Raw genomic sequence first — 27,258 nt, forward strand, 5'->3', positions numbered from 1 at the left:
AACTACCTGAGTAGCCTTCTCCTCACTTTTTTTTTTCTGCCGTGATTTTTCCTTCATCAACCATAAAGAAGAAAGGGTCTTCTGGCTAAAAATATCCTGGAACAGCAGTTAGCATTGGGACCTATTTTTTTTCTCAGCTCTTGGGAGGTAAGGTTATTTCACCTACATGTGTACCAAGTTATTTTTAAAACTTGCCTTGTTCTTCCCTGGTTATTCTATTTCAATAAACAAAAGGAAACCCTACTGTCCTCACATCTGCTCTCGGCATTCAGCTGTTCTGTGGTCCACAATCCACCACGATCATCCCACGGTTGAGTGGACCCTTTCCCCGTAAACTGGAACACATGAAGTACTTCAGGAAAACAGCTCGATGAGTCATTTTTGACCTTCTCACAAGCATGGAGGTTGGACACCAAAACTTGATGGCACTGGCACAAAGAACTAGGTGTTGTTCTTTATTCTTAATAACCATCCATTTTGCCATCAGGCTATAAGTGAGGGACTGGCTCAAGCCTGTTTGAATGGCACTGATGTCGACATAAAGCAGACATTCTGTCTGATGTCAGGGTTAACTCAAGCAGAATCTCACTGATCTCTGTTCACTCAATTGCTGATTCAATAAACAGCGAGCACCAGCTACACGCTGGATTCTTTGTAAGCAGGGAGGATGAGGATGGGGAGGTGAAAGACCAGTTTTGCCCTTAAGAGGCCACCCCGTGGGGGTCGAGAAGGAGACACAATTACAGCACAGTGGTATAAAAGTCTCCAAAGAGTTATGCACAGGGAGGAAGAAAGCCGAAAATGAATTGGGGTGGTGGAAAGAGGGAAAAAGTCCACAGGATGGGCGGGTGGTCAGGAGAGTCTGAGAGAGACACTAAACCTGCCTCTCAAAGGAAGAGTAAGAACTTGGTGGAGGAAGAGAAGGGTTTTCTGGAGAGAAAACGCAGGTAGGAGCCACGGCTGCTCCTCTGGTGGAGATCAGAGCCAGTCCCTGCAGACCTCCCAGGGCTCCCTGCTCTGCGGTCTTCTATTGTGGGAAAGCGCGACTCCTTGGAGGTTCTTCTTGGGGTTGGTACTAAGCACCGACATCTTACAGCACCTTGTCACCTGGTCTGGGCCAGCCCCTGGAGTTCCCTGCTCCTTCTAAGAAGGCACTTTCATGATGAGAAAGCAGGCTGCTCTGATGATTCCTGCAGCTTCCTCTCCATGCTGAACATTCCTGGCTCAGCGAGTCTTGACGCTACAGCTTCCTTATCCCTTGTCCTCCCAGGTGCCCTGGGCCCACCAGTTTCTTGACACCACCTTAAGATCGGCTGCCCATGAGGGTACCACCTTCCCAGCTTCAGATGCTCTAGTGCTGCTGCACATTGCAGAGCTGCTTTAATGAACACTGGGTCTCCATCTATCAGCCGTCCTCCAACCAGCCCCTACATCTCTCGGGAGTTATGATAATAAAACATGTTGACTGAATAAACACAATTATGGAAGCTCAGAATATGTCATTATTAAAACAAAATACTCCTCACAAACCGAACAACTTAGAAGTAATAATCACGGAGTAAAAAAGAACCAACAAACTGTTTAAAGGGGGGGCGGGACCTGATCACACAACTTCCGCACACCTGTCTCCTTTTTCTATCATCAATAGATAAAGACACTCAATTAATTCAACTGTATCCCAAAACCTATCATGACCTCATGAGAGAAGCAGGATCCTTCCTATACCACCAAGATGAAGTCACAGCAACAGTACTACGTAGAGGAAACGTTGCAGGTATACACACGTGTGCACACACAGGCACACACACACATGCAGACGCACAGAGGCAGTTTAGTGGAGACAATCTATCCTCAGCAACTTTTTTTTTAACAGCTCCTTTTATTTCTTTGTTTATTTATTTATTTACTTGTGGTGTTGGGGATTGAACCCAGGGCCTTGTGCATGTGAGGCAAGCACTCTTTTACTGACTGAGTTATATCCCCAGCCCCTTATCCTCAGCAACTTTAACATGGAATTCACTATTACCTACCACTCATTCTCTTTGACTTCATTAATGAATCACCTTAACTCTGATATGTTAAGGTGATATCGATCCTGAGATGTTTCCTTTAGTTTTATTGTTAGAAGGAATCAAACAAAACCCTGTTACTTTTTGAGGTTGAAAGGAAGAGTAAGATAATGTCCCTGTTCCTGTGTTGCTCCCATGCTAGTGGAAAGATGGTAATCAAGAACCAGTAATATGGTTTCAGCAATATGGTTTCTCTCTCTTTTTTTTTTTAATGTAGCTTAAAATAAGCTAAAATATAAACAAAAATCTTACATTTTATAACTAGGAGTGTGCATGGGAACAGTTCTGGCCCACAGGACATCATGAAAACTGCTGAACCAGGTTTCTGGAGGTCGTCTTTGGAAGGGAGACTCGAGACATACCTCTGGTTGGACCTTCATCATTGGCCTTTCTTGTGCTTGAACTTGGACAGGTTGCTAATGGAGCAGCCATCCAGGCAACAAAGATGAGGGGGAAAGCTACAAGATGGCTAAATGCAAAGGCAGAGGGAGGCCGGCTCCTTGAGGGAACACGGAGCCTGCACCTTGGCCATGGTCCACCGAGTTCCAGGCGTTTGTTAAGTGGAGAGAGCCAACCTCCTACTTAGTTCAAGCAACTGCTTAGTCAGGTTTTCTATTACTCATGTTTGAAAGCAATCCCAGGCTGATATACTTTGCATGCAGCAGTCTAGACTTTGCAACAAACAGCTCCATTACCCAACTGTGGAGCAAAAAAAAAAAAAAAAAAGCCCCACCTCAGTGGGCATGCTCCATGCAGATCCTGTTCTGAGAGCTGACAGCACTCTGTCATACTGCAAAAGAATTATACGGATGAGACGAGAGAGAGGTACAGATATTTTAATGAGAATTCTAGAACTTTTCAAAATTGTATTGCTCTAATGAGATTAAATACAAGAAAGAAAATTTCCCTAAAGCAAGTCACCTTAAAAAATCAAATTATCAACTGAATTCAATTTCTTCAGTTCCCTTCCCTTTCCCAACCTCCACCGAAAAATTCTCCATAGTTAATCATAGTGATACCTTTAATTAAGCTTTTGGATCTAGCATCATGTAAACACTTCTCAAGTCTTTATAGTCCTCTTTATCTTGCCCAGTGGAGCCGGGCGGGTATTAGAGATTTAACCAAGGGGCAATTTACTATTAAGCCACATCCCCAATCCCCGCCCTACCCCAGCTTTTTTTTTTTTTTTTTTGAGATAGGGCCTCACTAAGTTGCTGAGGCACTGGCCTTGAATTTACAATTCCCCTATCTTAGCTTCCTGAGCTGCTGGGATTACAAGCATGCACCACCACACCCAGCTATAATCATTTTCTTAAATATTTTATGTATTTATTTTTATGTGATGCTAAGGATCAAATCCAGAACCTCACATGTGCCAGGCCAGTGGATAGCCCCAGTCATCATTCTTAATGGCTGTACACAGTCTATCACATTGATGAATCACAATTTACTGAACAACTCTTTCCTGTTTAATGAGGGTATTGGTGAGCAAAACTAATGGCTGCAGAGAGAAATCTCAGAAAAGAGGACATTACTCCCAAATCAAGATGCAGCCAGAATTGTCAATGTTAAGATTGTATTAGATATAAATTATTCCCAAGCATTTTCAATGCTTTCCTCATGTATCCAGGATGGCTGACACTTGGACTGTGGTGGTTAGTTAGGTAATCTAGTTAAGTAAAACTGATCAGAAACATTTTATTTTAAAATTAATTTTATAGACTACGTATTCTAAATATTGTTATGAAGAATATATATATATTTTTTTATTTAGAAGATCCATCCAATCATGTAGTAGGTTTCAAGCTTAACTGACATGGCCAGCTTATTAACTACATGGTACAACATCCTAGTCAGAGAAAGACATCGATCCTGAGATGTTTCCTTTAGTTGTATTGTTAAGGAATTAAATAAAACCCTGTTACTTTTTGAAGTTGAAAAGAAGAGTAAGATAATGTCCCTGTTCCTGTGTTGCTCCCATGCTAATGGAAAGATGTTAATCAAGAACCAGTAATATGGTTTCAGATGATGAGAGAGGCTATGAAGGACAACAGATAAAAACAGGGAAGATGTGTTCTGAAGAGGATCTCCACAAAGGTGTCATCTCCACAGAGACCTGAAAGATGCAAATGTGCACCGTGAAGATCTGGGGTCTGGTTCCAAACAGAAGAACTTGCCAGGGCAGCAGCCTGCAGTGTGAATGAGCATGTCCTGTTCTGGTGGGAGCCAGACCACGACCATGGCAGGCTTTATTGATCAACATCAGAAGTACGTGCTCTACTGGTTATTGGGGGGGAGCAGGGCACTGAGGGGTTCGAGTACAACAATACAATGATCTGATCTGCCGGATACATGCAGAGTTCCACTCCGGCTACAGTGTAGATGCAGGGCCGAGAGCAGAAACCAGGAGCAGGTTACAGACCATCTGGCAAACGGTGTACTTCTCCAGTCCAACAAAATACCACTGTTTGGTCCTGCATACACAGAAGTTCACTGAGTGAGAACATGGCCAGGCCTAGCGGACAACTCCAACCCAGTGGTGGGCGCACACACTTGAAAACAAGGGCTGTTTCACTTATGCTCCGTGATTCCTTTTAAATCTTCAAGCTATCTACTGTTTTTCTTCCCCACTTTTGGTTCTGTACATAAGTTATTCTAAATTATTAACTCTTCACGGGGAAAAAAATGGTTAACATGAATTCCCTCCAGCCTGGCGCATCATTCAAACTTAGCAGATGCAAAAGAGAGCAGCCCTGCCTTTCTAATTTTAAGAACTGCTGTGCGAACTCCTTTTTCAAGCTTCCCTGGTCTTTTGTGATTAATTTTAGTAACTGGAGAACGACTTGTTTAAGAACAAATGAGTCATGATACAGCTTAATATCTAGCAACCTAAAATCACCCTCCTCCACCGAGAATATCATTTTCAAGTATGAAATTCTCATGTTTTAAACATTTATACTCCACGTTAAGGATACGAAGCTTCCTGCTTTACAAAAGAGACGGGGAGGGACAGGCCAGGCACTCGAGACCGCCGAGAATGAGTAGCAAGTCAACTGCCTTCTGAAGGTATTTGTCTTAGGTATGTCTCATAATGTGGGAAAAAAAAAAATCTCACTCAGAATAAAAGTTTATAACCAGTGCCCTTTAAAATATGTTTTTCCACACAGCAATCCTACCACAATATAAATTTCTCATGAGCTAGAATGGCAGCCCGGTGACTTTTGCATTGATTATACACCCTTGAGCCTTAGGCATAGGAAAGGCCAGCACCCAGAAGAGCAGAGGTCAAACAGGAAAGAAACCAAAGGCACAGGCTCCTGGGCTTTCTGTATCATCTCTTCTTCTCTTCAGTTATGACTTGCTATAAACCTTTGCAGATTAACTGGAGAACTAGCAATCACCTTATAGAATATCTATCCAAAATATACAGTTGGGAGGAGGATGCAGCTGAGTGGTAGAGTGAGTGCCTAACACCCTTAGACCCTGGATTTGATAGCCAGGACTCCCCCTTCCCCACTCACCCAACATCCCCCCCTGACACACACACACACACACACACACACACACACACACACACACACAAGTTGCCTTTCAATAGGTTGTTTCCCTCAACACTTAACAGCAATTACAAAAATGTGCACCAAGTTAAAAAATCCTGGTCACTTGGTTCAATGAGCATCATGCACAATTTTAAAGGATTAACTTCAAGCACCGAACAGTCCCTAATTGGAGTGGGAGGAGGAAAAGAAATTTATTTTTTTCAAAAAGAAAAAACGAAGTTCCTTCCAAAGACAGTAATTGACCATCAAGAAATGGCTGGTATTCCTTCTGGAAGTGCCCCTAGAAAACATTTTTAAAATATTCTACTCAAACCAAGAAAATTATTTTCATCTTATTTGGGGATCTGAAACACTATTTTCCACTTATTGGCTCTTTCTACAAATATTCACGATCACCTGCTCTGAGTCTGAGATCATACTATGCATTGGGAAGAGGGCGGTGAATAAGATATAGGGGAAAGCAAGTGTCATCCACAACCAGAGCATCCTTCCAGTGGTACAGCATTACATTAAGGCCCCCACGACTCACCTGTCCAGGACACATAGCACTGTGTGTCCCCCTAGTTAATTTTATGTGTCACCCGGAGTGGGCCACAGAGGTTCCCAGATGGGTCCAACATTATCCTGGGTATTTCTACAGGGGTGTTTGTGGATGAGGTTAGCATTTACATTGGTAGGCTCTGGGATGGGGGTGAGAGTGACCCAATCGGTGACAGCCTGGACAGAACAGAAAAGGCCGACGCTGCCCCAGGAGGAGATAGCTCTTCCTGCCTGAAGGCCTTGACAGGGGGCCATGAACTTCTTCCTGCCTTTGGATGCAGTTTGAAACATCATCTCTCTCTGGTCTTGAGCTTGCCAGCCTGTGGACTTGGACTGAACTTCCTTATTAGCCCTCCTGGTTCTCGGGCCTTGGGAAGGGGGCTGGAGCCACACCAGGGGCCGCCTCCCTGCAACTCTTGGGATCTGGCCTCCATGTCTGCATGAGTCAATCTTCGCGGGAAAGCTCTTCATGACCAGGCCTGCACAGATGCCCTCCTGGCTCTGTTCCTCTGAAGAAACCTAATCAGGGGGCTTTGGTCATGAGGATATCAAGAAATGGGATGCCCATGGAAGTTTGTCATGTGTGTGCCCCGAGTCCTGCCCTCTTAGAAAATTGCCTTCACCACACACGAAACTTGTGCCGCCCTCCTGGAGAGGTCAATGTGGACAGAGGCCACGGCCCTGGCACAGAAGCCACAGAGAACAGTCATTGTGTGTGACCCCACAGAAATCCTTGGGAATCCTTGAATAGGAGTGGCAGGATCAGATCCTTTTCTTTTCTTTTTTTTCTTTTAAACAATTAAAGGGTCACTGGGTGGCAAGATGCAGGATGGTCTAGATGATAAATGGTCCAGAGTCTATGAGTCTGTCCCATAGGACATTGTGCAGCCTTCCCCAAGGTGATGCCTATGAAGCTGGAGGTAGAGCCACAGACCTGCTGCCCTGTTAGATGGGGACACATTAAGGATGGATACAACCGTGATAATCCCAAGGCCTCTGGCTTGGGGACCCTGTGGAGATGACAGTCTGGTTACTCCGTCATCAAGCACTGGTTTGGAGAGTGGCGAGGATGCAAGGGGAAGAAAATCAGGACAGTGATGTGCAAGTCCAGCAGGACATCCTCAACCCCAGGCCCTGGGGCACGCTCTCCCCATCGAGAGTGTCATCTGGGAAACCTCCCTTGGGATCAGGGCTGTCATAATGACCATGACATTCTTCTTAGGAGCTAACTTTCCCCTGGGTTTATCATTCTCAAAACAAATATGTTGGAAACTCAAAAGATAAACATGTTAGATGAGTTTCAAAATAATTAAAACAACCAACCTTCTCACAGTCCATCTCACCTCTTGCTAGGACTAGACTCTGAGTTCTCTCTCAGATCGTGTTCAACCTCATACCAATGGGGGTAACACAGCACGTGCCTCCCTCTTGCTACCTCTCTCTAAGCCTCTACCAAAGCTGAAAAATCCCCAGTAAGTGGGCTCATTTGACCAGGGACCTCAATTCCATTGTAAATAAGATGCCACAGTGACAATGCTAGCTAAGAAATTCCCGGTAACCTCCCTCCTTCCCTGTCCCCAGCAGAGGTACTTCTCCGTCTAGACTCCTCCTGACTCTCTTGCTGGAAAATTCGCTAAGCACTACCAACAGAGCCAAGGCCACGGGGTACCACATAATTGAATGGGATGCTGAGTTCAGCTTTAAAAAAGTGACTCAGTGAAATCCAGAAACAAGTCTCTTCCCTCAGCCAAAAAACTCTCTGGGCCAGCTTTCAGCTTAGGGTGAAGCCACTCGAAACAAATCTTTCCAGAAACACAGAGTGTCCTGAAAAGTCCTCCTCCGCACCCTCTTCAGAAGAACCCTGAGCCAAGTCTGCAAACTGCAGCGGGATCCCACCTGGTCCTGTTGCCCTGCATGCTCTGGTCTCCATGAGAACACACTGTTGGTCCCCCTTAGGAAGGTGCTGACTGTTAATATCTCAGGATGGCATCATTTCAAATTTCTTGTATCATTTTAAGATTTCTCATAGTCACTCTGACCCCAGACTCTGCCCAGAAACATGGTCTTTGCTTAAAACCTGACCGACTGGTGGGCTTTGGTGAGCAGTCATGTGGTACTGAGGCGGAGGTCGCGGGTGGGAGCAGACACCTGGTTCACAGCTCAGAGCTCTGCTTACTATTGGACTCCAGAAAGTCAGTTCACCCCACCCAACCCTCAATTTTCTCATTGGTACAGTGGGAATAATAATGTTTACCTAGTGCATTTATGTCTGTGATCCCCTGAAATAATTATGTGAAGGAATAATAACATTCAATCTCATGAGCTGTTTGAAGATGAGGACCATTTAACCATAGCATCCTGTAGCAGTTGGCAATAGTAAATGCTCAAGAAACTTTTAATGATTTTACACAATCAATAAATAGATGCAAGAAGAGCACCAGACATGCGAGAGATGTTGCACGGATGTCAAGTAATATCATAAACCTGCCACTACTTGTGCAGAGTTCTTCCAGCTCTGGGCTGCCAGTGACTTGAACTCTTGTAACAATCTCCTTAGACACCATGTCCAACAATAGTGCTCAGGTCCTGGGAACTTGGTGTGTGTATCAGGAGCTGTCTGGTATTAGATGACTGAACAAAACAAACAAACAAGGGATCCTTCATGCCAATTATTGATCTCCACCAGGCAAGAGCTATAACTTAATTCCAAACAGCCAAGACCATGGTTTGAAATGGATACTGTAAAAAGCAAGAAAGGCCCTCAGGTGTGTCCACCCCCACACCCCAAGATGCCATGATAATGATGCTGATGAGACAAACATTCCTAGGTACTGGGGAAGTTCACTGAAAGTCTCACGTGCCACTGAAAATATCCAAGTCATTCCAGACCTGATAAATACAATTGGTGACCAAATTAGGTTATCAGACCTTCTCTGACCGATTCTCCTTGGTGCAACAAATGTTTTCTGAGCATCCACCCTGAGCCAGACCCTGTTCCAGGCACTTTGTTCTCAAAGAGAAAAAACAAAGGACTTCTCCACCAAGAATTTGCTGTGTAAGCATGACCACTAAGTAATGTGACTTTTTTTTATTTTTCCTTTTTTTTTTTTTTTTTTAAAGAAAGAAGCATATTAACTACAGGTGCCTGGTGAGCTATACAATTATTTTGACACAATTTCTATGTCTAATATACAAAAATTCCCTGTCAGACCTGATATCAGAGATAGTTTATACATTTCATAAGGAAAAAAAAAATCACTATTTCTTCCTTATTGTCTTACCTCCTTTTTTGGACCAAAAACAGTACTATCTATTTTCAAGGGCTTCCTGTGCTGACCTGGTTACCCTGGATCTGTGGTTGCTTCCCCCAAACAATCTCAACACACTTTCACAGGCTGACAATGTGCCAAGGTTAGAGACTGTGAAAAGAATGTGTCACTGGACTTCGAAGGTCTTCCAAAAGTGGAGTTCCAAAGATATTTAAACCGTAGCCACCTAAATCGTTGGATTGAGTGGAAAAGTCCCAGGGTGCCTCCCTAGAAAATGTGCCTTCTGGTAACTAGTTAAAATACAAGCATTTCATCTATGGTTACACTACACATTTATTTTAGTTGACCAAGTACGGACCACAGAGCAATGCACAACCCTCTCTCTTCTCACTGGCCAGAACCTGGTCAGGACAAGGGACCCTCCACGGCCCAGCTGTCTCCCACAGCTCATCAGAACTATGGATGAGGAATCTAAGTCTTTGAGGCTATTTTAATTCCCAGCAAAATTAATTTGGCACAAATGCAGCAGGAGTCCCTTCCTTTGCAGGAAATACTTCTGTTACTGTGAATCTGGTACATAAAATAATCCACCCACTGAAGAGCAGAATTAGCAGTGGTGTTTTTGTATTGGGTTTGTATCCCTGAAATAATTTCTTTTTTAAAGTTTCCTGTGGGATCACGGCAAGTGGGTAAGGGCACCTGTAGGCGGGTGCTGAGGGGGCTTCCTCAGATGCTTATCTGGGGGCATCCCATAGGGACCTGCACCACACCTCGAGTCTCTCTTCTTGTATTCAAATCCTCTCATAAATACCTTTCACCCGAGTTTTGGTGCTGTCCGACAGCAGCATTAGGATGTGCCCTTAGGCCATCATGAAAACAAGGGCCTACTTATTTCTAAACGGAAATTGTGAGGATAGCTAGATGTGTATTAGAATGTCAGCATACTCATGAAACCTTCCTTCACTCTCCCAGAAGACGCACCTGAGTGTCCTCTCTCTTTTTGCTAAACTCATCAGCCTGGCGGCCAACCTGGACAATCCTGCAGTGTAACTGCAAGGCATGCTTAGCTCATCTTTGCAGTTATAAGATGATCCTGTACTGGGAGGTCAGGAATTCTCTTCACCTTTTTACCCTTAACATCAGGAGACCCCCAGCAAACATACAATAATCTCATAAATTCACTCTCCATATTTATAAATAGTCAAACAGAGATCTAGAAAGCACTTTGGTGATGTAGCCAGGCAGGGCTGCCAATCCCCACTTCAGGACTCTTTACTGCATGCTAAGGGACTTTGTATAACTCTGTGGCACAGGACCTTATACATACCTCACTTTACTGTCTTCTCAAGAATATTAAAAAAAATGTTTTAGAGTATAACAGCTTTGCTCACAAAATCAGCTTATTTCCATATTAAACATAAAAGTACACTTTGGAAAAAAAATAGATGATCCACTAATTAAATTTATTTCTAGATTTATTTTAAATGCTTTAATTTTTGTCATAAACGAATCTTTGAAATGTTGAATTTTAAACAACGCAGCAGCCTTTTTTATTTGATTGGTTTCTGAGACACAGGAGAGGACTGAAGAACAAAGGAATTCTCAAGATGCCAGTAAAGAAAAGAAAGCAGTTTTGCTTCCTGCTGCCCACCCACCCAGGTCCAGTGGTCCACAGGACATCACTTCTGCTTTGCAGCAGTTTGTGCCCTGGGTTCCATCTCTGGCTCTAGGTGTGGGCAGTGAGTGCATTTGGCTTCTTCCAGGAGTTCAGCTGCATGATCTTCAGAGACCTGATGTGCGCCCAGATCTGAAGCAAACCTCCCATCTGTGACCTGGTCAACTCCTCCACTGGCTGCCCTTCCAAGCATCCTGCCATCGGCCCGCCTGTGACGCTGTCTGCATGTGTGCAGGCTGCCTCCCCGGTGAGGTGCGACAAGGACCCAGAAGTCCCCTGAATGCTGTTCAACTGTGCAGCCCAGACATGAGAAGTGTAAAATACTGTATCAACAGTGCTCCCGGGACAAGCCAAGGCCACGGCCACTGGTAAAAACGCACAAGGCAGGTAAAAACAGATGACTTCCCACAAAGGCAACACAAGGGCAGCTATTCCCTCCGGATACCTGAAGCCTTTTAATAGACACCCCCACCACTGCTTTACCATATCCCCGCATCTGGGGGGAATCGTGAAAACAGAAGGGAGATAGAATAGTAGAAGGGACCAGGAAAAGAGAGGAGGGGAGGGAAGAGAGAGACACTGGGGAATACAACTGGGCAATTACATGGTTCTATTGTGGGCACGTACGAATATGTAACAACAAATCCCACTATTATGTATAATTATAATGAACCAATAGAAAGAAATTTTAAGTGCCCATATCCAATGCATGGAATAAACATTCCAAATATACATACATATACATATACATATATATACATATACATATATATACATATATATAGTAAAGAGTTGTTTGGTATTTGTGTTATTTTATACGTAGCATACACGAACGATTTCTCTCCCTACAATTTCACAGATTAATCGAGGAAGGGTTGCACTATGGTGTTAAGTGCAGGACTGAGATTGGTATGATCCTCTGAAAGGGCTGCTTCACAGCTTTTTTCTCACTTAAGGCATTAAGAGAAAACAAAGTATAAAAGAACTGAATGTGCTAATAGATATACGCACGCACACCAATATAGATGCATGCATACTGGGGGGCCGGAATACCAGGGTCTCCCTCTAACAGGGTGGGCCTCGTGACAGATGTAACCTAAGACAAATGGAGACTGTTCTAAGGATGGGAAGAAGCACTGAGGGACTCTGAGCCGGTGAGATAAAATTTTATGATGTGAAAGGAAGAAATCCGGGGAAGAACGAGCCCCAAGAGAACCCACTGCAGCCCTCCCCCATCCACCCCGTCTCGTCTCGTCGTGGCCAAGGCAGGGAAGAGAAACCCACCAGGGCTGAGAGACAACCACGCTTGTGCCTCTTGGGCGGGGCAAAGTCACTCCCACTGCCGGCAAGCTCAAAGCAAAACACAGCCCGTTCCCTCTTCTACCTGTCCACGTCTCTGTTCCCATCTGAATTTGGTGGGGAAAAGAGAAGAGCTATTTCTCAACACGGAGCATTTTCGTGTGATTTTGTTATGCTCTTTTAAAAAACCGCAGGTGTAGGGCAGGGATACTGAGCAGAGTCGCAGGCTGCACACCTGGAAACACAGATTTGGCTCAGACTCTAAGGGCCTCCAACACCGTGCGGGAAGAGCACAGCTTGACCCAGGAGCCACACACGGTACCATCCACCCTCCAGCTTGTGAATCCTTATGAAGACCTGCAGCAGCAGTGACTGAGTTCACCCCAAAAGCACTCCCATAAAAGCCCTCGCTTTCCTCTCTTCTCTGCTCAGGGTGTGGGGCTGCGCTTCAGAGTCTGGAAAATGCCTGCCTCTCTTCTCCAGGTGCCAGGAGGGAGTGCCTGACCAGGGACGTGCTGCTCATCCAGAAGGGGCAGAGGAAGGGCTGAAAACTTGGCCTGAGAATCTTCAAGGGATCCTTGCATGGCACCTAGAAGTCTTTTCTTCACCAAGATCCCTGGCACTATGTGGAAAGGATGAAACATGAGAGTCCTACATTCTCCACTCAACTCTCTACCCTGATGTCTCCATGCATTTCCAGTAATGCAGGCTTTCAACTATGGCTGCTCCTTGCGCCCCAAGGAACATCTCAATTCAAAAGAACTTGGCACGCTCTTCCACCTGGCTGCTGTTATCTGGGTAAAGCTGGTTTATCTTCCAGTACTTTCCCTTCCTTTTCATCTTGAAGATGGCAGAGCAGGTACAATATTTGTGGGTTTCACAAGCTTAGTAAACCACCCCCCATCTGTGACTGCTTTGGCACCTCTGAGCAGAGTAAGGCACTGTTAAGCAGGACAGGAATGGCACCTCTTAACCATTCCCGTGGCATGGAAAAAAATTCATTCAAATTTATTAATTTTTCAAGGGACAAAATGCTCAGGGCAGCTTTTCCTCTTAAATTCTCCTTCATTTCCCCCAAACCTTTCATTCTTTCAATGGATCTACTTCATGCCCTCTAATATTTTTCTAGGCATCTGAACAGAGCTTTCAGTGAGCACATCAGGTAGGAGCCAGAAATGTACTTTACCAACAATATGTGCCAATCAAGCCACCGACCTCGCTCTTCCCCATCAGCACTAGCTCCTTGGAGGAGCCAATCACAAACCCATCAGGTACCCGAGAAGCAACACATGACAGTATCCCTCAATGCGCTCCAGTCTCCTCACCTACAAAATAAGGAGGTTCGGTCTTAAAAATCCCTTCCTGCTGTAGAATTCTGTGATCTTAAAATTTACGCAGAAAGGATGAAACATGAGAGTCCTACATTCCGCGCTCAACTCTGTACCCTGAGGTCTTTACGCTTTCCCAGGACCTGCCGTGTACAGTTCAGTTTGGCCACCTTGGGATTCCCTGAGATGCACTTGAATAATTACACAGTGAGGAAATGCATCCTGCACACAGAGGAGGCCTCTGCCCTGGCTGCAGAAAGCCCTAATCTCAGGTCTCTTCATTCCAAAAACCAAAAGGTGAATTTTCTCTTTGGAAGGTCATGCACAATCCCTAATGAATCAGGATGGCTGATTTTTATGTCTTTTTTTTTTTTTTAATCTCATGTACCTTCTTTCTTTCTCATATTAAGAAAAAAATCATCTCTTATCTTTACTTTTAAGAATATTAAAATGAGGCTCAGTGCCAGAGTCTCCAAGGCCTGAAAGCAACTCTATCCATGGAAGTATCTGGGCCAGAAACCTGGGAGCCAGTCTCAACATTTCCATCTCCCTGGCCCCATGGTGACCAAGAGCTGCTGATCTGGCTCCTAAATGTATCGTAAATGTCCATCCCCATCGCCTTCAGCTCCCCCAACTCCCACTGCCTTGCCCCAGGGAGGAGGGGCCTCTGCACATTCTCCACCAACCCACCTCCTGCCCCACCCATTTCCTAAGCTACAGTAACCTTTATAGGATGCACACAGTGTTACATCCCTCCTAGTGTCAGACTTCCCCGGGGTTCCCACTGCTTCCAGGAGGTTATTCCAAATCCTTCAGAATTCTTAACAAAACATCTGATGCCTGACTTTCTCGTGTTCCCGTAGCGGAGCTCCTTCCCGCATCTGGGCTCTCAACTTGCTCTTTGCCTTGTCCGGCACAGTCCTTTCCAGGGCTCCTTCCTCCACAGCACCCATGTGCTTGCTCCCTTTCGCCTGCCTATTCCAGCCACTCTTGAAGCTCAGTTCGAATGCCTTTGCCTCTGTGAAGCTCCCCTGGCCACCTACGGCAAGTCCCTCAGGTACACCTGCTCTGCGCACCTGGGTCTGTTTTAACCAGTGACATTTTTTTTTAAATAATTTTTTATTGGTTCTTTTTAGTTCCACATGACAGTAGAGTCCATTTTGATATAAATACACAGCATGCAATATATGTTATTCCAATTCGGACCCCAGTCTTTTGGATATATGTGACGGTGAGATTCACTGTGGTGTATTCATATAGGTACACAGGAAAGTCAGGACAGAGTCATTCCACTGGCTTTCCTTTTCCTATCCTGCTTCCCTTCCCTCATTCCCCTTTGTCTAAGCCACCGAACTTGTATCTCCTGCCTCTTATTGTGGATTAGCTTCCACATATCAGAAAACATTCGACCTTTGGTTTTGGGGGATTGGCTTATTTTACTTAGCACAATAGTCTCAAGACCCATCCATTTGCCAGCAAATTCGATAAAGTCATTCTTCTTTATTAACCAATGACTTTTTACCATCTACCTTCCTCCCAAAAAACTCCGTACAGGGCAAGGGGCAAATCTCTGTGATGGTTCTTGTACCCAAGTCACCAGACAAGAGTTTCAGAGTATTACAGATTCTACTTGACCAAAAGAATGAAAATGTGGGAAGAAAAAGGAAGAGAAAAGAGAGATACAAATTATTTATACTCCTGCAGCCTAGCCACACATCTGCCCCCTTTCTTATTTTGGTTTTTTTTTTTTTTTTTTTTTGAAAAAGGGTCTCACTCTGTCGCCCAGGCTGGCCTCAAACTCGCCAACCTCCCTCCTCGGCCTCTGGTGCAGCACACTCCAGCTCCCCACTCCTGCCCATTCTTGATGGTACAGAAACAGGAGGAGAGAGAAGAAAAATGAGGAAAGTTAAAATAAGAGGATGAAGATAGGAATAGTGAGAAAAGAAGTGAAAGGAACACTCCATGATTCTTTGGGACACCTTCAAAAAAAGCACAAGGACTTTGGTGTTTTAGAAAAGTTGGCACCCGACCTTTCTTCCATCTATTCTCATCTTTAGAATGCCCCAAGTGGAGAAGGTATTCCAGAAAGGAGGACAATATGGGGAATTGAGGTGGCCAAGGAAATAACGCTTTTGTTTGAGGACAAGGCACTGAGCATCCATGAACTTGGGTGAAATTTCTTGTCCACAAACAGATAAAACAAAGTGACCTCCGGAGGTACCCTCTGGGGCCTTTGTAGAACATGGAAGCCCCAGTGCCCGTGGCACCCACTTACCGCTGCCTCTACCTCCATCTTAACCAAACCATAGGATGTTTCAGTGCACTGAAGGTCAAATGAAGGTCACTCACGTTCCCTCACTACTCGGGTTTCAACCACCTAAATCTGAGTCCCTTGAAGCCCACCATGAAAATGCCACCTGTCCTGAGAAAGCCACTCAAAATCCAAGTTCCTCACTGGGAATAAGGGCCAAAGGTGGGGCTCTCTTGAAGCCCATGACTAAGACTGAGTGACTAAACTCATCTGGCAAAAGCAAATCAGAGCAGAAATGCTTACCCACCCAGGCCTTCTTTGCAACCTTTTTTTTTTTTTTTCAGTTAAAATGTTTTTCACGTAACACCCAAGTTCCCCTCCACCCAATATATTTCAGACACTGGCATTTCATGTCTCCTCCTGTTCAATCTCTCTAGCTGATCTCCTCTTTCTTTCTTTCTTTCTTTCTTTCTTTCTTTCTTTCTTTCTTTCTTTTTTTATACAATGAGATACAACAGAGTCATTCAGTAGAGAAAAGCAGAATTGGGACACAAATAAATGAGACAGTCTGGCAGCTCTAGGATCATTGTTCAGTGAAACAGATACAAAGTCATTTCCACCAACGGTGGTACTTACAACCACACTGAATGGAAGGGTACGAGGACTTTTGTGAGGCAATCAGGAGCAGTTTGTTACATTGGCCAACACCAAGGATGGACCCATCTGTTTAAAAACCTTTAGAAATAAACTGGAGGGTGACTTATGCTCACTGTAAACTCTGTCAGTGCGGCCTGTGCTATAAATTTGGTGGATTTAGTCAGCGTGGCTGCCCAGAGTGGAGGAGCACAGCTAATAATTCTCCTCCGAGGACTTCTCTGAGAAGTCGTCCAGGGCTCACAAGGACTATCAATCTGTTCATTAGCACAAGTCAAAGTTGCACGAGACTAATTGAGAGCGGTCTTCTCATTAATAGCCTGTGACAAAACAACAGCTGTACAGTCATTAAAAAAGAAAATAAAGCCCAGAAATTCATATTAACATCAAATAATGGTTTGCAGGCTACTTACATCAGTGTCGGGTCCCTTGTCTGCACCCGGGCATGAAAAAGTAACAAACTCATGGCACCTCTTGTGTACCACAAAACAGCAAACTGAGAGAGAGAAAAGAAAACGGAAGTTAATATATGGGCTTTGTTCTCCAAACAGGGCTACGTACTGTTAGAAGTTGTTTTCATTTCAATGTAAATAAAATCTTATAAATGGCCATGAGAAGGTACTTCACCTTCATAAGCAACATTTTGTATGGCTTGGACTCACTGATGACAGTCACAAAATGCCAGAGCTGACAGGAGCCCAGGAGACCTATGCTGTGGTTCCCACCCCCTAAAGTTGAGGGACAGGGGACCTAGAGACTGCAAGACAGTTTTCCAAGGTACAAACCAGAATCAAAACTTAAAGCACCTTGCAACATCCCCTACCAATACATACATGCACTCACATTTGTCTGCGCATATACGTGAGCAGACACATGTATGTAAACATTATACCCTGTGGGTGAAAATAATGCAAATATAAAAAAAGAATAACGGATTATGAATAACTCCTGAGCATCCCTTAGTGTGGTTTGCAAGACATCCTCAGTGAATTCTAAACTTCAGGGACTCATCAAGGCACAACCCAATCTCCAGAAAACAGCCCTCTGAAATGGGAGAAGTTGGGGTGCACTGAACAACTTCTGTCTGTTTGCTACAGGTGCTGACATGAGTTGAGGGAGTCCCTGCAAATCTAGCAAAATCTATTACACAGCAAATATTTTCCAGGTTCCACATGGTTTTGATACCTACTCCTGGAGATGTACCAATAAAATAATCTGTTAGAGAACTTAGTAAGCAATCCCCTAGAGGTTTTCAGGGATGATGTAATGTGGGGGATTATGAGCAATATCTGGTCCTTCAAAGCCTGAAGTCTAGCTTCAAAGGGCAGCCTCCATGACTGTTGGTCATCATTGAATAATAAAAAGGTTCTAACGATATGCTCTCAGAGTGTTGGGGAAGTCGCAAGCTGTGGTTTGAATGTTTGTTTCTTCCAAAACTCACAGTGAAATGTGGTTGGACTGGAGTGGTGTTGGAAGGTGGGACCTTGGAGAGGTGGCTGGGCCGTGAGGGTTTGGCCCTCATGAGTAGGACTAATGCCATTTCAAAAAAGCAAGTTGAGCCCCCTTTGCTGCTTCCATCATCTAAGTTGTGCCCTCCACCTGGAGGAGGCAGCAAGAACACCCTTGCCAAATTTTAGCACCTGATCTTGGACTTCCTAGCCTCCTGAGGAGTGAGAAAATAAACTTCTGTTCTTTATAAATGACCAGTCTCAAGTATTCTGATATAGCAACAGAATGCAACTAAGACAGTGCACAAAGAAAGCCAGAACTCCTCTAATTCTCAGTTTGTGTGCTATTTTCTTCTCTCACCAATGATAATGCAACTCCCTGCAGATATGTGAGTACATGAAGGAGATCAAAGAGGGTGAGCCATTTCAGTGGGTGGGAAAGGACAGCAGGTTTTCTGAGTGCTGAACTCCCAACAGGAGATCAAGTACTGAGAGAGTACTGAGAGGACCATGAGTGGTCAGAAAGAAATTCAGAATATTTTTGATAAGCCTTGGAAGTCACTGAGAGGTTTTACACTGAGAATAACACAGACAAAAGCAATATCTAAGATATGCAAATGGTAGCAACAGGAAGAATTTAATAGTATAAATTTGTGGCCATAAGACCCAGTTACAAGGCTTTTGCATAGCAGAGGTATGGAAGTAATTGTCCAACACTATTCAGGATGCCAAGATACGGAAGTAACAGATGCCAGAGAAATTTCAGAAGAATTTTAGGATTTGCTGATTAACCATAGGATGCGCTGCACTAAATATCCTATTTCATGCGAGCACACACATACATATGTATACACAGACGCACATCCCTATACAAACCCAGAGGATGAAGAGATGGGGTTTCCCTATAAGAGAAGAAGAATCAGGGGTGATTGTTGGGTGGGAGCCGTCCACAGAAAACTTAATGAATGAAAAGATCTCATGTAGGAGTACCCTTTTAGAGGTGGAATTGCCCAGGAGAGGGGTTATCTTGAGCTGCTACACGCCATCTACCACGCCCAATACACCTGCCCACCCTTGTGCACAGCCAGAGGCTGGAGGAGGTTGGAAAGAAGCAGAATAAAGGGCCCCCTCGTTGCCTGGGCAGTGCTGAGCCAATCAAAGGGCAGCACTGAGCTCCTGGGAGTCCTCAGAGGAGCGTCCTTTCCACTGTGTTCTGCTAAAAGCATCTTGATTGCAAAATCCTCCAAGGATAGATAATAAAGCAGGGCTTCGAAGGCGCAAATTAATCTGATCTGCTCACAGCCCCCAGGCACAGAATCACTTCTCGTTCACTGGAATCAGAAAGATCAATTATGAACAGAAGAGGTTAGAGCAGCATTATTCCTGATCATGGTTTATTCTGGAGACGGTGTTTGGAGAGGAAAATCAGCCTTCTGATTTCCCACTTAATTGTTTAAACACCCAGGTCCTTCATCCTTTTTATTTTTTTTTAAGTCCTCTCCACATTTGGATGAACAGTGTTCAGAAAACCCATATTTGTCAAACCCCTTTGGAAAGACATCTTGTCTTCTGCATCTGTCATTGCTATCTGCATCTACACATCAACGCAGTGACACAGCTCCACCTGGAAGTATTGCTATTGCACACCTAATAAAATATGTCTCATTTCAAATTTTTTCCTGAGAAGAACCAGGCCATTACTGCCCAGTACAACTTACAGGGAAGCAAAAAAAAAAAACCAAAAAACAAAAACCCCACCCACCCCCAAATTACATCCCTGCAGCCTGCCTTAGGGGCTCCCTCCTCCTCTTCTGTGCACAGAAGCTTCCCATTTCAATGAACAGATTCTACCAACAGGAGGCAGACAGGAGGGAGAAGGGTCTTGTGTTTCCAAAGAGTCACACTCACAGATGGGGGTTATCTGAGGACAAAGATCCTATAGGCCTGTTCGAAAATTCAAGATTCATGAAAGATGACCTCCAAAGGACAAGGAAATAGAATCTGCCCAACCTGGATGACCAGGGAGAGAAAGCCCGGTTGTACCTTACCTTTAACCCCACCCCCGTCCCCCATGGAAAAGATGGAGAAGAGGACCTTGTAGTTGGGATGACTCTGGCTGGATATAGCATTTATCTGGGAAGGTCTGCCCCAGAACACCCAGCCGTGACCAGAGATTCCAAAATGGCTGGTCTTGACCTCCGGTTTCAAGTTGCAAACTAAACTGGGTAATTCACATGCTATAAGACAATATAATCAAACAAGACATTTGAAAAGTCTTGCTAGTGACATTGAAAGAAGAGGAATAGATTGGGACAATAAAATAAGAATTCACTGGACTTACCTGGAGATGGCCAGTATAGGTCTTTCCCTGGTTAAAAAATCGGGAGTTATTATCTTTCATATTTTAAAATCTAAAGGAGGGGATGGGGTTGTGGCTCAGCGGTAGAGCACTCACCCAGCATGTGCAAGGCCCTGGGTTTGATCCTCAGCACCACATAAAAATAAATAAATAAAATAAAGGTATTATGTCCAACTACAACTAAAAAAAATAAAGGAATTTATCCTACCATGTTAATGTGGAGTAAGGGGAATTGGGGAGAAGGGGAAATAAGGTGGTACCTGTTTCATGGTATACCTTCAATAATACCTGCCTGACCTGGACAGTCAGGAAGACAAACTGGTAGCCCCTGAGCTGGGAAGAAGTGGAGACACAAATCAAGGCAGATTCTTTCTGCATCATGGTTTTTCAGGGGTCCAGACTCTTGGTCCTTGAACAAATCTGTGCATAAGAAGCCACAGGCTGCCCAGAAAGTCTGAGTTGGAGCCTCATTTCAAAGACTATGGGTTACCTGCGTCTGTGAAGCCAAACGAGAGGATGGAAAATAGGAATCCAACCGTATCATAAAGACACAAAGTCAATCTTCACACCATTAACTGCTAAGCACAAAATCACTTTCCTCTAATCCTCTGCATGACACGTTTACTCTGCCTCCCGGACATGGATGACTGGATAACGCACAGGAGAGAACAGCGCAGTGGGACAAAGAGTGACAGAGACCACCAGCTCCGCCAAGTACATTCCTTAACATACCCTGACTGTGGAGTTGAGAAAGCCACCATCATCGTGTAGGTGACCACCTGAGGTCTTTTGATCCTAGACAATGTCTCCTAGAGCGATCCTGAGAAAACCTATGTCCAGAAGCCTTTCCATACCCCATCCATGCATAAAAGTTTGACCAAAAAAATACAGTGAACTGATGCTACGGATAAGGAAGGGACTGTAGCAGAGTACTTGCTGTCAGTCAATGCTGACTCCCCCTCAGAAGTGCCATCTGCCAGCACCGATCACCCGCAAATCAGTAAGTACAGCAAGGGTTCTAACCCAAGGGGAAAGTTCAGCTAACAGTAATCAGTCACCACTATATACCCACTAGGATGGCTATTGTTTTCTTTTAAAAAGAGGAAGAAAAGAAAAGGTGAAAGGAAAACTGTTGGCAAGGATGCAGAGAAATTGGAACCCACATCCGTGGCTGGTGGGAATGTGAAATGTACAGCTTCTTGAACAGTCTGGAGGTTTGCTAAAAAATTAAACATGGGATTCTCATATGATCCAGCAATTTCACTTCCAAAGTGAAAAGAATTGAAAGCCAGTACTTAAACAGATATTTGTACACCAAGGTTCATAGAAGCATTATTCTCAATAGGTAAGAGGTGGGAACAACTCAAGTGTCCGTTAACAAATGAATGGACAAATGGAAGGTGTTATGTACATTCAAGGAGCAAAATCCTGACATGTGCAAGAACAATGATGAACCTGAATATATGGTAAGAGAAAGAATCCAGAGAAGAAAGGACAAATGTGTATGATCCCACTCATGTGTGGCCGCTACAACAAGTTCAGAGAGACAGAGAGTCGAACAGGAGTTCCCAGGGACGGGGCCAGGAAAGGAATTGGGAGTTGGTGAACAGTGGGTTCAGTTTCTATTTGAAATGATTAAAAAATAAAACTTCTGGAAATGGATAGTAAAGGTGACTGCACAGCATTAAATGTACTTAATGCTACCAAACTGTTCATTTAAAATTGCTTCAGTGGTTAAATTTCATGCAACACGTTTTACCACAATAAAAAATATTTAGGTACTTAATCAAACAAGAACAATATTCTTGAAATCATAAACAAGAGGCACAGGGAGTTGCAGACAGCTTTGTGGTCCTGCTGGTGTGAATTTTTATCATTATTCAGGTTCACAGTTGAGTTTTAGTTGAAACTCAAGAAAGAGAACCAAGATAAAGTATTGGCCTCCATTCTACAAAATTCCAAATGAAATTAGTGCCAGAATAGACAGGGATTTGGGGAAAGCTTGGAGCTCAGAGCCAAGGGCTTAGATGACCTTTTAGTACCCCACCCCACAGCCTCCCAGAGCACCTCAAACTGTAAAGGTTGGTGGCGATGATGGGAATGAGGCTCCTTAGACCCCAGGTGTGGCCCTCTTACTAAATTATTGAGATACTCTGTCACCTAATACTGTATGCACAGGGGGATCACCCCACCTACACAGAGATTGCCATATTCATGGAGGGGAAAAAATATGTAATGTTATGAACAGTTTTCCATTTCACCTTAAAATAAATAAATTTCTTTTCCTTCCACTCTAAGTTCAAATCATTTCAAATCCATGTTACAGACATGTAAAATGAAATATAGGCATAAAAATTCCCCATGCTCCAAAATCTATGGGAAAACAGCCATGAGTAACCGATTCTGAATTCAAGAAAGAACCTACTAAATTTAACAGTGTGACTTCGTTTTGAACAGAAGGCTGGTAGCTGAGCTTCCCTGAGTCCTTTCTTTCCCCTCCTCCCTCCTTAAATACATAAATGGCTGCCATCATGTGAGATGATTTTAATTAAATTTTGCTTAGCTGGAAGGGATTAATGAAAGGTAACGTCACATCAAAATACAATGAAGTGAAAATCTCTAAGGCAAGTCAACCGCTTTCAGCTTTGCAGGGAAAGTAATAAAAAAAAAATTGAGCTTATATTATATTTGCATGTTAAAAGAAAATTATTGGTTTCGGATTTATAACAATGAAAACAGTCTTCTCCTGGGATACATGTTAAAGTTGTGTGAAAACAAATCAAATAAATGTGCCTTGTCACACAGCATAAGGCACGCCATTCTTCAGACGGCACACTGGCTCTGACTCCTAGCACGCGTACCGAATGTACCCAATACATTCTTTCAAAACTCCCTGATTCCCCGGCCTGACCAGGCGTCCCTCTTCCCCCTTCTCTCTAGGAGAATCATCTCGAATTTCACCAAGTATGTCGGAACCTCCTTTTCCTGCTGGTGGGGTCTGAGATCTATTTTGAAGAACTAAGAGATGGAATGTGGGCCTTGGGGGAAAGGGGACTGCAGGGTGCCCCTGAGTCACTGGCCAGAGCACCCGGGCTCATGGTGTTATCATCTTGCACCCCAAAGGGAAACCTCAGGATGAAACTGAGAGCACAGAAGCCGCAGGAGAGAGAGAAAAAGAAACCGGACCTTGGGGTTGGCTCTCCGTCATGTGGACCATGAAGTACCCTTTAAAAAGGTCATTTTCTTCACATGCACCTATCCCTTCGTAGAGGCCATGAAATTTAATACACTTGAGCACACAAGACTGCGTTACACGTGCTTTTATTGTTTTGCTCCTTGGAGCTGGCTTTTCTGTAGGAGACAGAATTCTAAGTGCTAACGGGAAAACTGGGCTGTGACACAGAGGAGACCACAGGGAATCCCCGTGGGCCTGGGAACCTGGTACCACTACTCCAGTGCTGTCACTGAAGCAGCAGTTTTGGTTTTTGGCAAGTTGAGTGTAAATGTGTTGCGGGGTCATCCAGCTAGCATGTCAGGCAGGCACCGGCACTCCAAGGCCAGGGGCCAGGGGACAGCAGGCGCTCTAGACCAAGCTTTGAGGGGCGTGTGCCTGGAGAAGCAGAAATCCAAGGAGCAGGTGTTCCCATTCTGTGGTTGACGGTGGAAGGAGGCGGCAGTGTAGGAGCTGGGGGAGAGTCAGGGGCGAGCAGGGGCCAGGAGCAGTCAAGACCAGCCAGGCCCTCCCCAGAAAGAAGGCTCCTCCAGAGCCACGGAGGAAAGATGAGCCTGGAAGGGGGACTGATGATCCTGGCCCACTACGGCCTAGAAGCCACTCGGGAGAGAAGAAAGATGAGGAAAGGGACACAAATGCCAATGGTTAGACACCGCTCTCTTCCTTCACTGATTTCAACTTATTCTTGTATTCTCCAACTCAAAACTGACACACCTAATATCAACTATGAATTATTAAAATCCCAATTACTTCAGTATCTGCAGTCCCCAGGGTTGCCTATTTTATGGGGCTAGGGGAGCCTTTAAAGATAAATATATGACTAATCACGCGGACGTGTTTGAAGGGAAATCCAAGGTTCACTTTATAAAGCTCAGATCAAGCCGTGTTTTTGTGTTGATTTCAGAATCATCTGAATCATCCAACTTTGCTCTTAGTTTCTGTTTTTAATTTTGCAACCTGAGCTGCACATCTGAACATCCACGAGCCAGGGTACATGTCAGGTTTCCCGCATTTTGATCCTAAAGACGGCAACACATTCAACCCAAGGGTGTATCAAGCTCATCGTACCTGGCTTTCTGCAATATTTTTAAGACTTTTTTTTTTCTTTTTTTGGCCTGGAATTAAAAGGGGACTTGTTGGGGGCTGGGGATGTGGCTCAAGCGGTAGCGCGCTCGCCTGGCATGCGTGCGGCCCGGGTTCGATCCTCAGCACCACATACCAACAAAGATGTTGTGTCCGCCGAGAACTAAAAAATAAATATTAAAAATTAAAAAAAAAAAAAGGGGACTTGTAAGAAAGAACAAAAGTCAAGGAAGTTGAACTGGGCTCTAGGCCTCTCTGTTTTGCCTTCTCTCTTCCCCTTTCAGTTGAAAATTTCCGCAGTCCAGTGGAACAGTACTTATTTCTTTTGCTCACATGTAAGAACTCCATGTAAGCACAGTTCTGCCTGCAGCATGGACATAAGGCACGGCACTCTCTTCTGCAAAAGGCACACCCCTTTAAGTCCAAGAGCAACCCAGGTCTTCCCCAAAATGCCAGGCAAAAGAAACGGCAGCTCTTGAACTCTGGCAGGATCCCACTTCAATTCTCAACTCATACAAACAAAGACCAGACTCTGATGGGATGGATAAAGCCTCCAGCCTTCAACTCAATTCCACCTGGCTAAGAGCATGAGCACCCAGAGGCAGGCTTGTTCTCACTAGGATGCAGAAATGTGGCCCAGGGGCTGAAAGGTCAGAGGAGATGTTCAGGAGAGTTAGAGAATCGATGTAACCCTAAGGGTCTCTCTTTTTTTCTTTTTCTATCTCTACAGGTGCAAGTGTGTGTGTGCGTGTGCTTCTGAAAATGTCTAGGTCCATTTCTGTGCAAAGGATTTGGGGAAGATCATTCACTCTGTTATTCATTCAATGATTCAGTGTACATCACAGGTGTTTATTATAAGCACTTTCCATTACTAGTGTTTATTGTAAGCACCCTTTTGAGCTCCTACTAATACCAAGGTATATGACATGAAGGTAAAGGGGTAGCCAGGTACTATTTCTGCCCTTGGGGAACTCAGAGTTTAGTGAAGGAGAAACATCTAAAAGGAGAAGGGTCTCTCTTACCTTCCCTCCCTCCCTATTCCCTCTGGCTCCCACTTTTCTTTCTCAGTTAATGAGTTGCAACGTAAAAACCAAGGGATACGCTTTAACACTGAGCACGGCTTCCACCTATCTCCTCCTTCGCTGCAATAGTGAGAAAATGTAACAACTTCTATTTCTCCATCTTCAAGAAACTGTACAAGTAAAATAATAAAGCTCTCAAGATTCCATGAAGCAATCTGCCTCCCCCTCAGAAGGGGAGGTGCAGACAGGGTGGGCGGCACACAATTGGCAAAAGTGGACAATCACCAAAGCTGCAAGACCGGTCCGTGGTCTTTATGATGTTATTCTCTTTGCTTCTGCAGATAAGTGAAATGTACATAATAAGATGCTAGAACACAAATAAATCGGATGTGATTTTACGAACGTAGTCAAAAATTTTTTTTCCCTCCATTAGGTGAAGGCCATTGGGACCTTATTTGGAAATAAGTTTGTTGGAGATGTTACAATGGACTCATATGGGCCCCTAATCTCACTGGGGCCTTATAAAAAGGGGACATGTGGACAGAGACCCACACAGGGAGAGCCCCAGATCAAGATGGAGGCAGAGACCGGAGTGAAGCTTCCCCGGGCACGGGACACCAAAGACCACCAGCAAAGTAGGAGAAGCGAGGGAGAACCCCCTCCACATTCTCAGAAGGAAGCAACCTGCCTCCAGCTGCCTTCAGAAGTGAAGGACAACCAGTTCCTGCCACCCAGCGGGTGGCGTGTTGTTACAGCAGACCTCACAAACTTAATACATGTGCCAAGTAAGTGATTTGACAGATGGAAATTAAGTGATTGATCAAGAGCATGTGGTCAGGAATTCAGGACATCCTGCTCCGACAGCTCCCTGGGACAGGATATCTGTGCCCAGTAAATGCATTTGTACCCCCAAAGAATACCCAAGACACCTTAAACCCAAAGCAGCAAAGAGCTACTGCCAGATTAATGGATTGGGCCTCTGTTAATGCTGCCACAGGGGGAAAAATAAGGACCCAGAGGTCACAGGTGAGCGCAAGCAAAAATGCCATTTAAGCCTAAACTGCGGATAAAAGTTGTGAAATTCAAAAATAACCGGCGCATTTGCATCGACTCACTTGCTCATGATTCTGAATGAGTTTTAAAAAGTCAGAACCCCTGAAGGGTTCAGCATGGAAGGGAGATCAGAAGTCCAAAGTCAAGTCACTGGTTTTGGAGTGTTTCTGCTAAATCTGCCAGCTGGTGTCTGTAATCACCACCATCGATGACCATGTCCATGTGGTGCGTGGTGCTCATTCTGAGCACTCCTGTGGTCTTCAGTGGTGAGATAAGAACATGGCTCCCACACAAGTTTGCAACCACCCAGAAAATTGACACTTAGAATCTTCAGGGGACGGATAGCCCAGTAAAATGACTTGCAGCATTCACTTTCATGAAGGATATTACAAATCTAAAAGGTAGTCAGTGTCCCT

The 27,258-nt window shown here is 44.5% G+C and overlaps 1 protein-coding gene across 3 annotated transcripts in view; it reads right to left on the reverse strand.

Annotated features, from left to right (window-relative positions):
- Positions 1–27,258, reverse strand: part of PRKCA (protein kinase C alpha) — a 399,125-nt gene that overhangs the window by 233,348 nt on the left and 138,519 nt on the right. For all 3 annotated transcript variants that reach the window (XM_081270052.1, XM_081270051.1, XM_081270053.1), the window contains exon 3: positions 17,059–17,141. In XM_081270052.1, the coding sequence (XP_081126178.1) occupies positions 17,059–17,141 (83 nt within the window). The remainder of the gene's footprint in view (positions 1–17,058; positions 17,142–27,258) is intronic.

The sequence above is a fragment of the Spermophilus citellus genome (assembly GCF_964194105.1).
Source record: "Spermophilus citellus genome assembly, chromosome: 17".
Taxonomy (NCBI): Eukaryota; Metazoa; Chordata; class Mammalia; order Rodentia; family Sciuridae; genus Spermophilus; species Spermophilus citellus.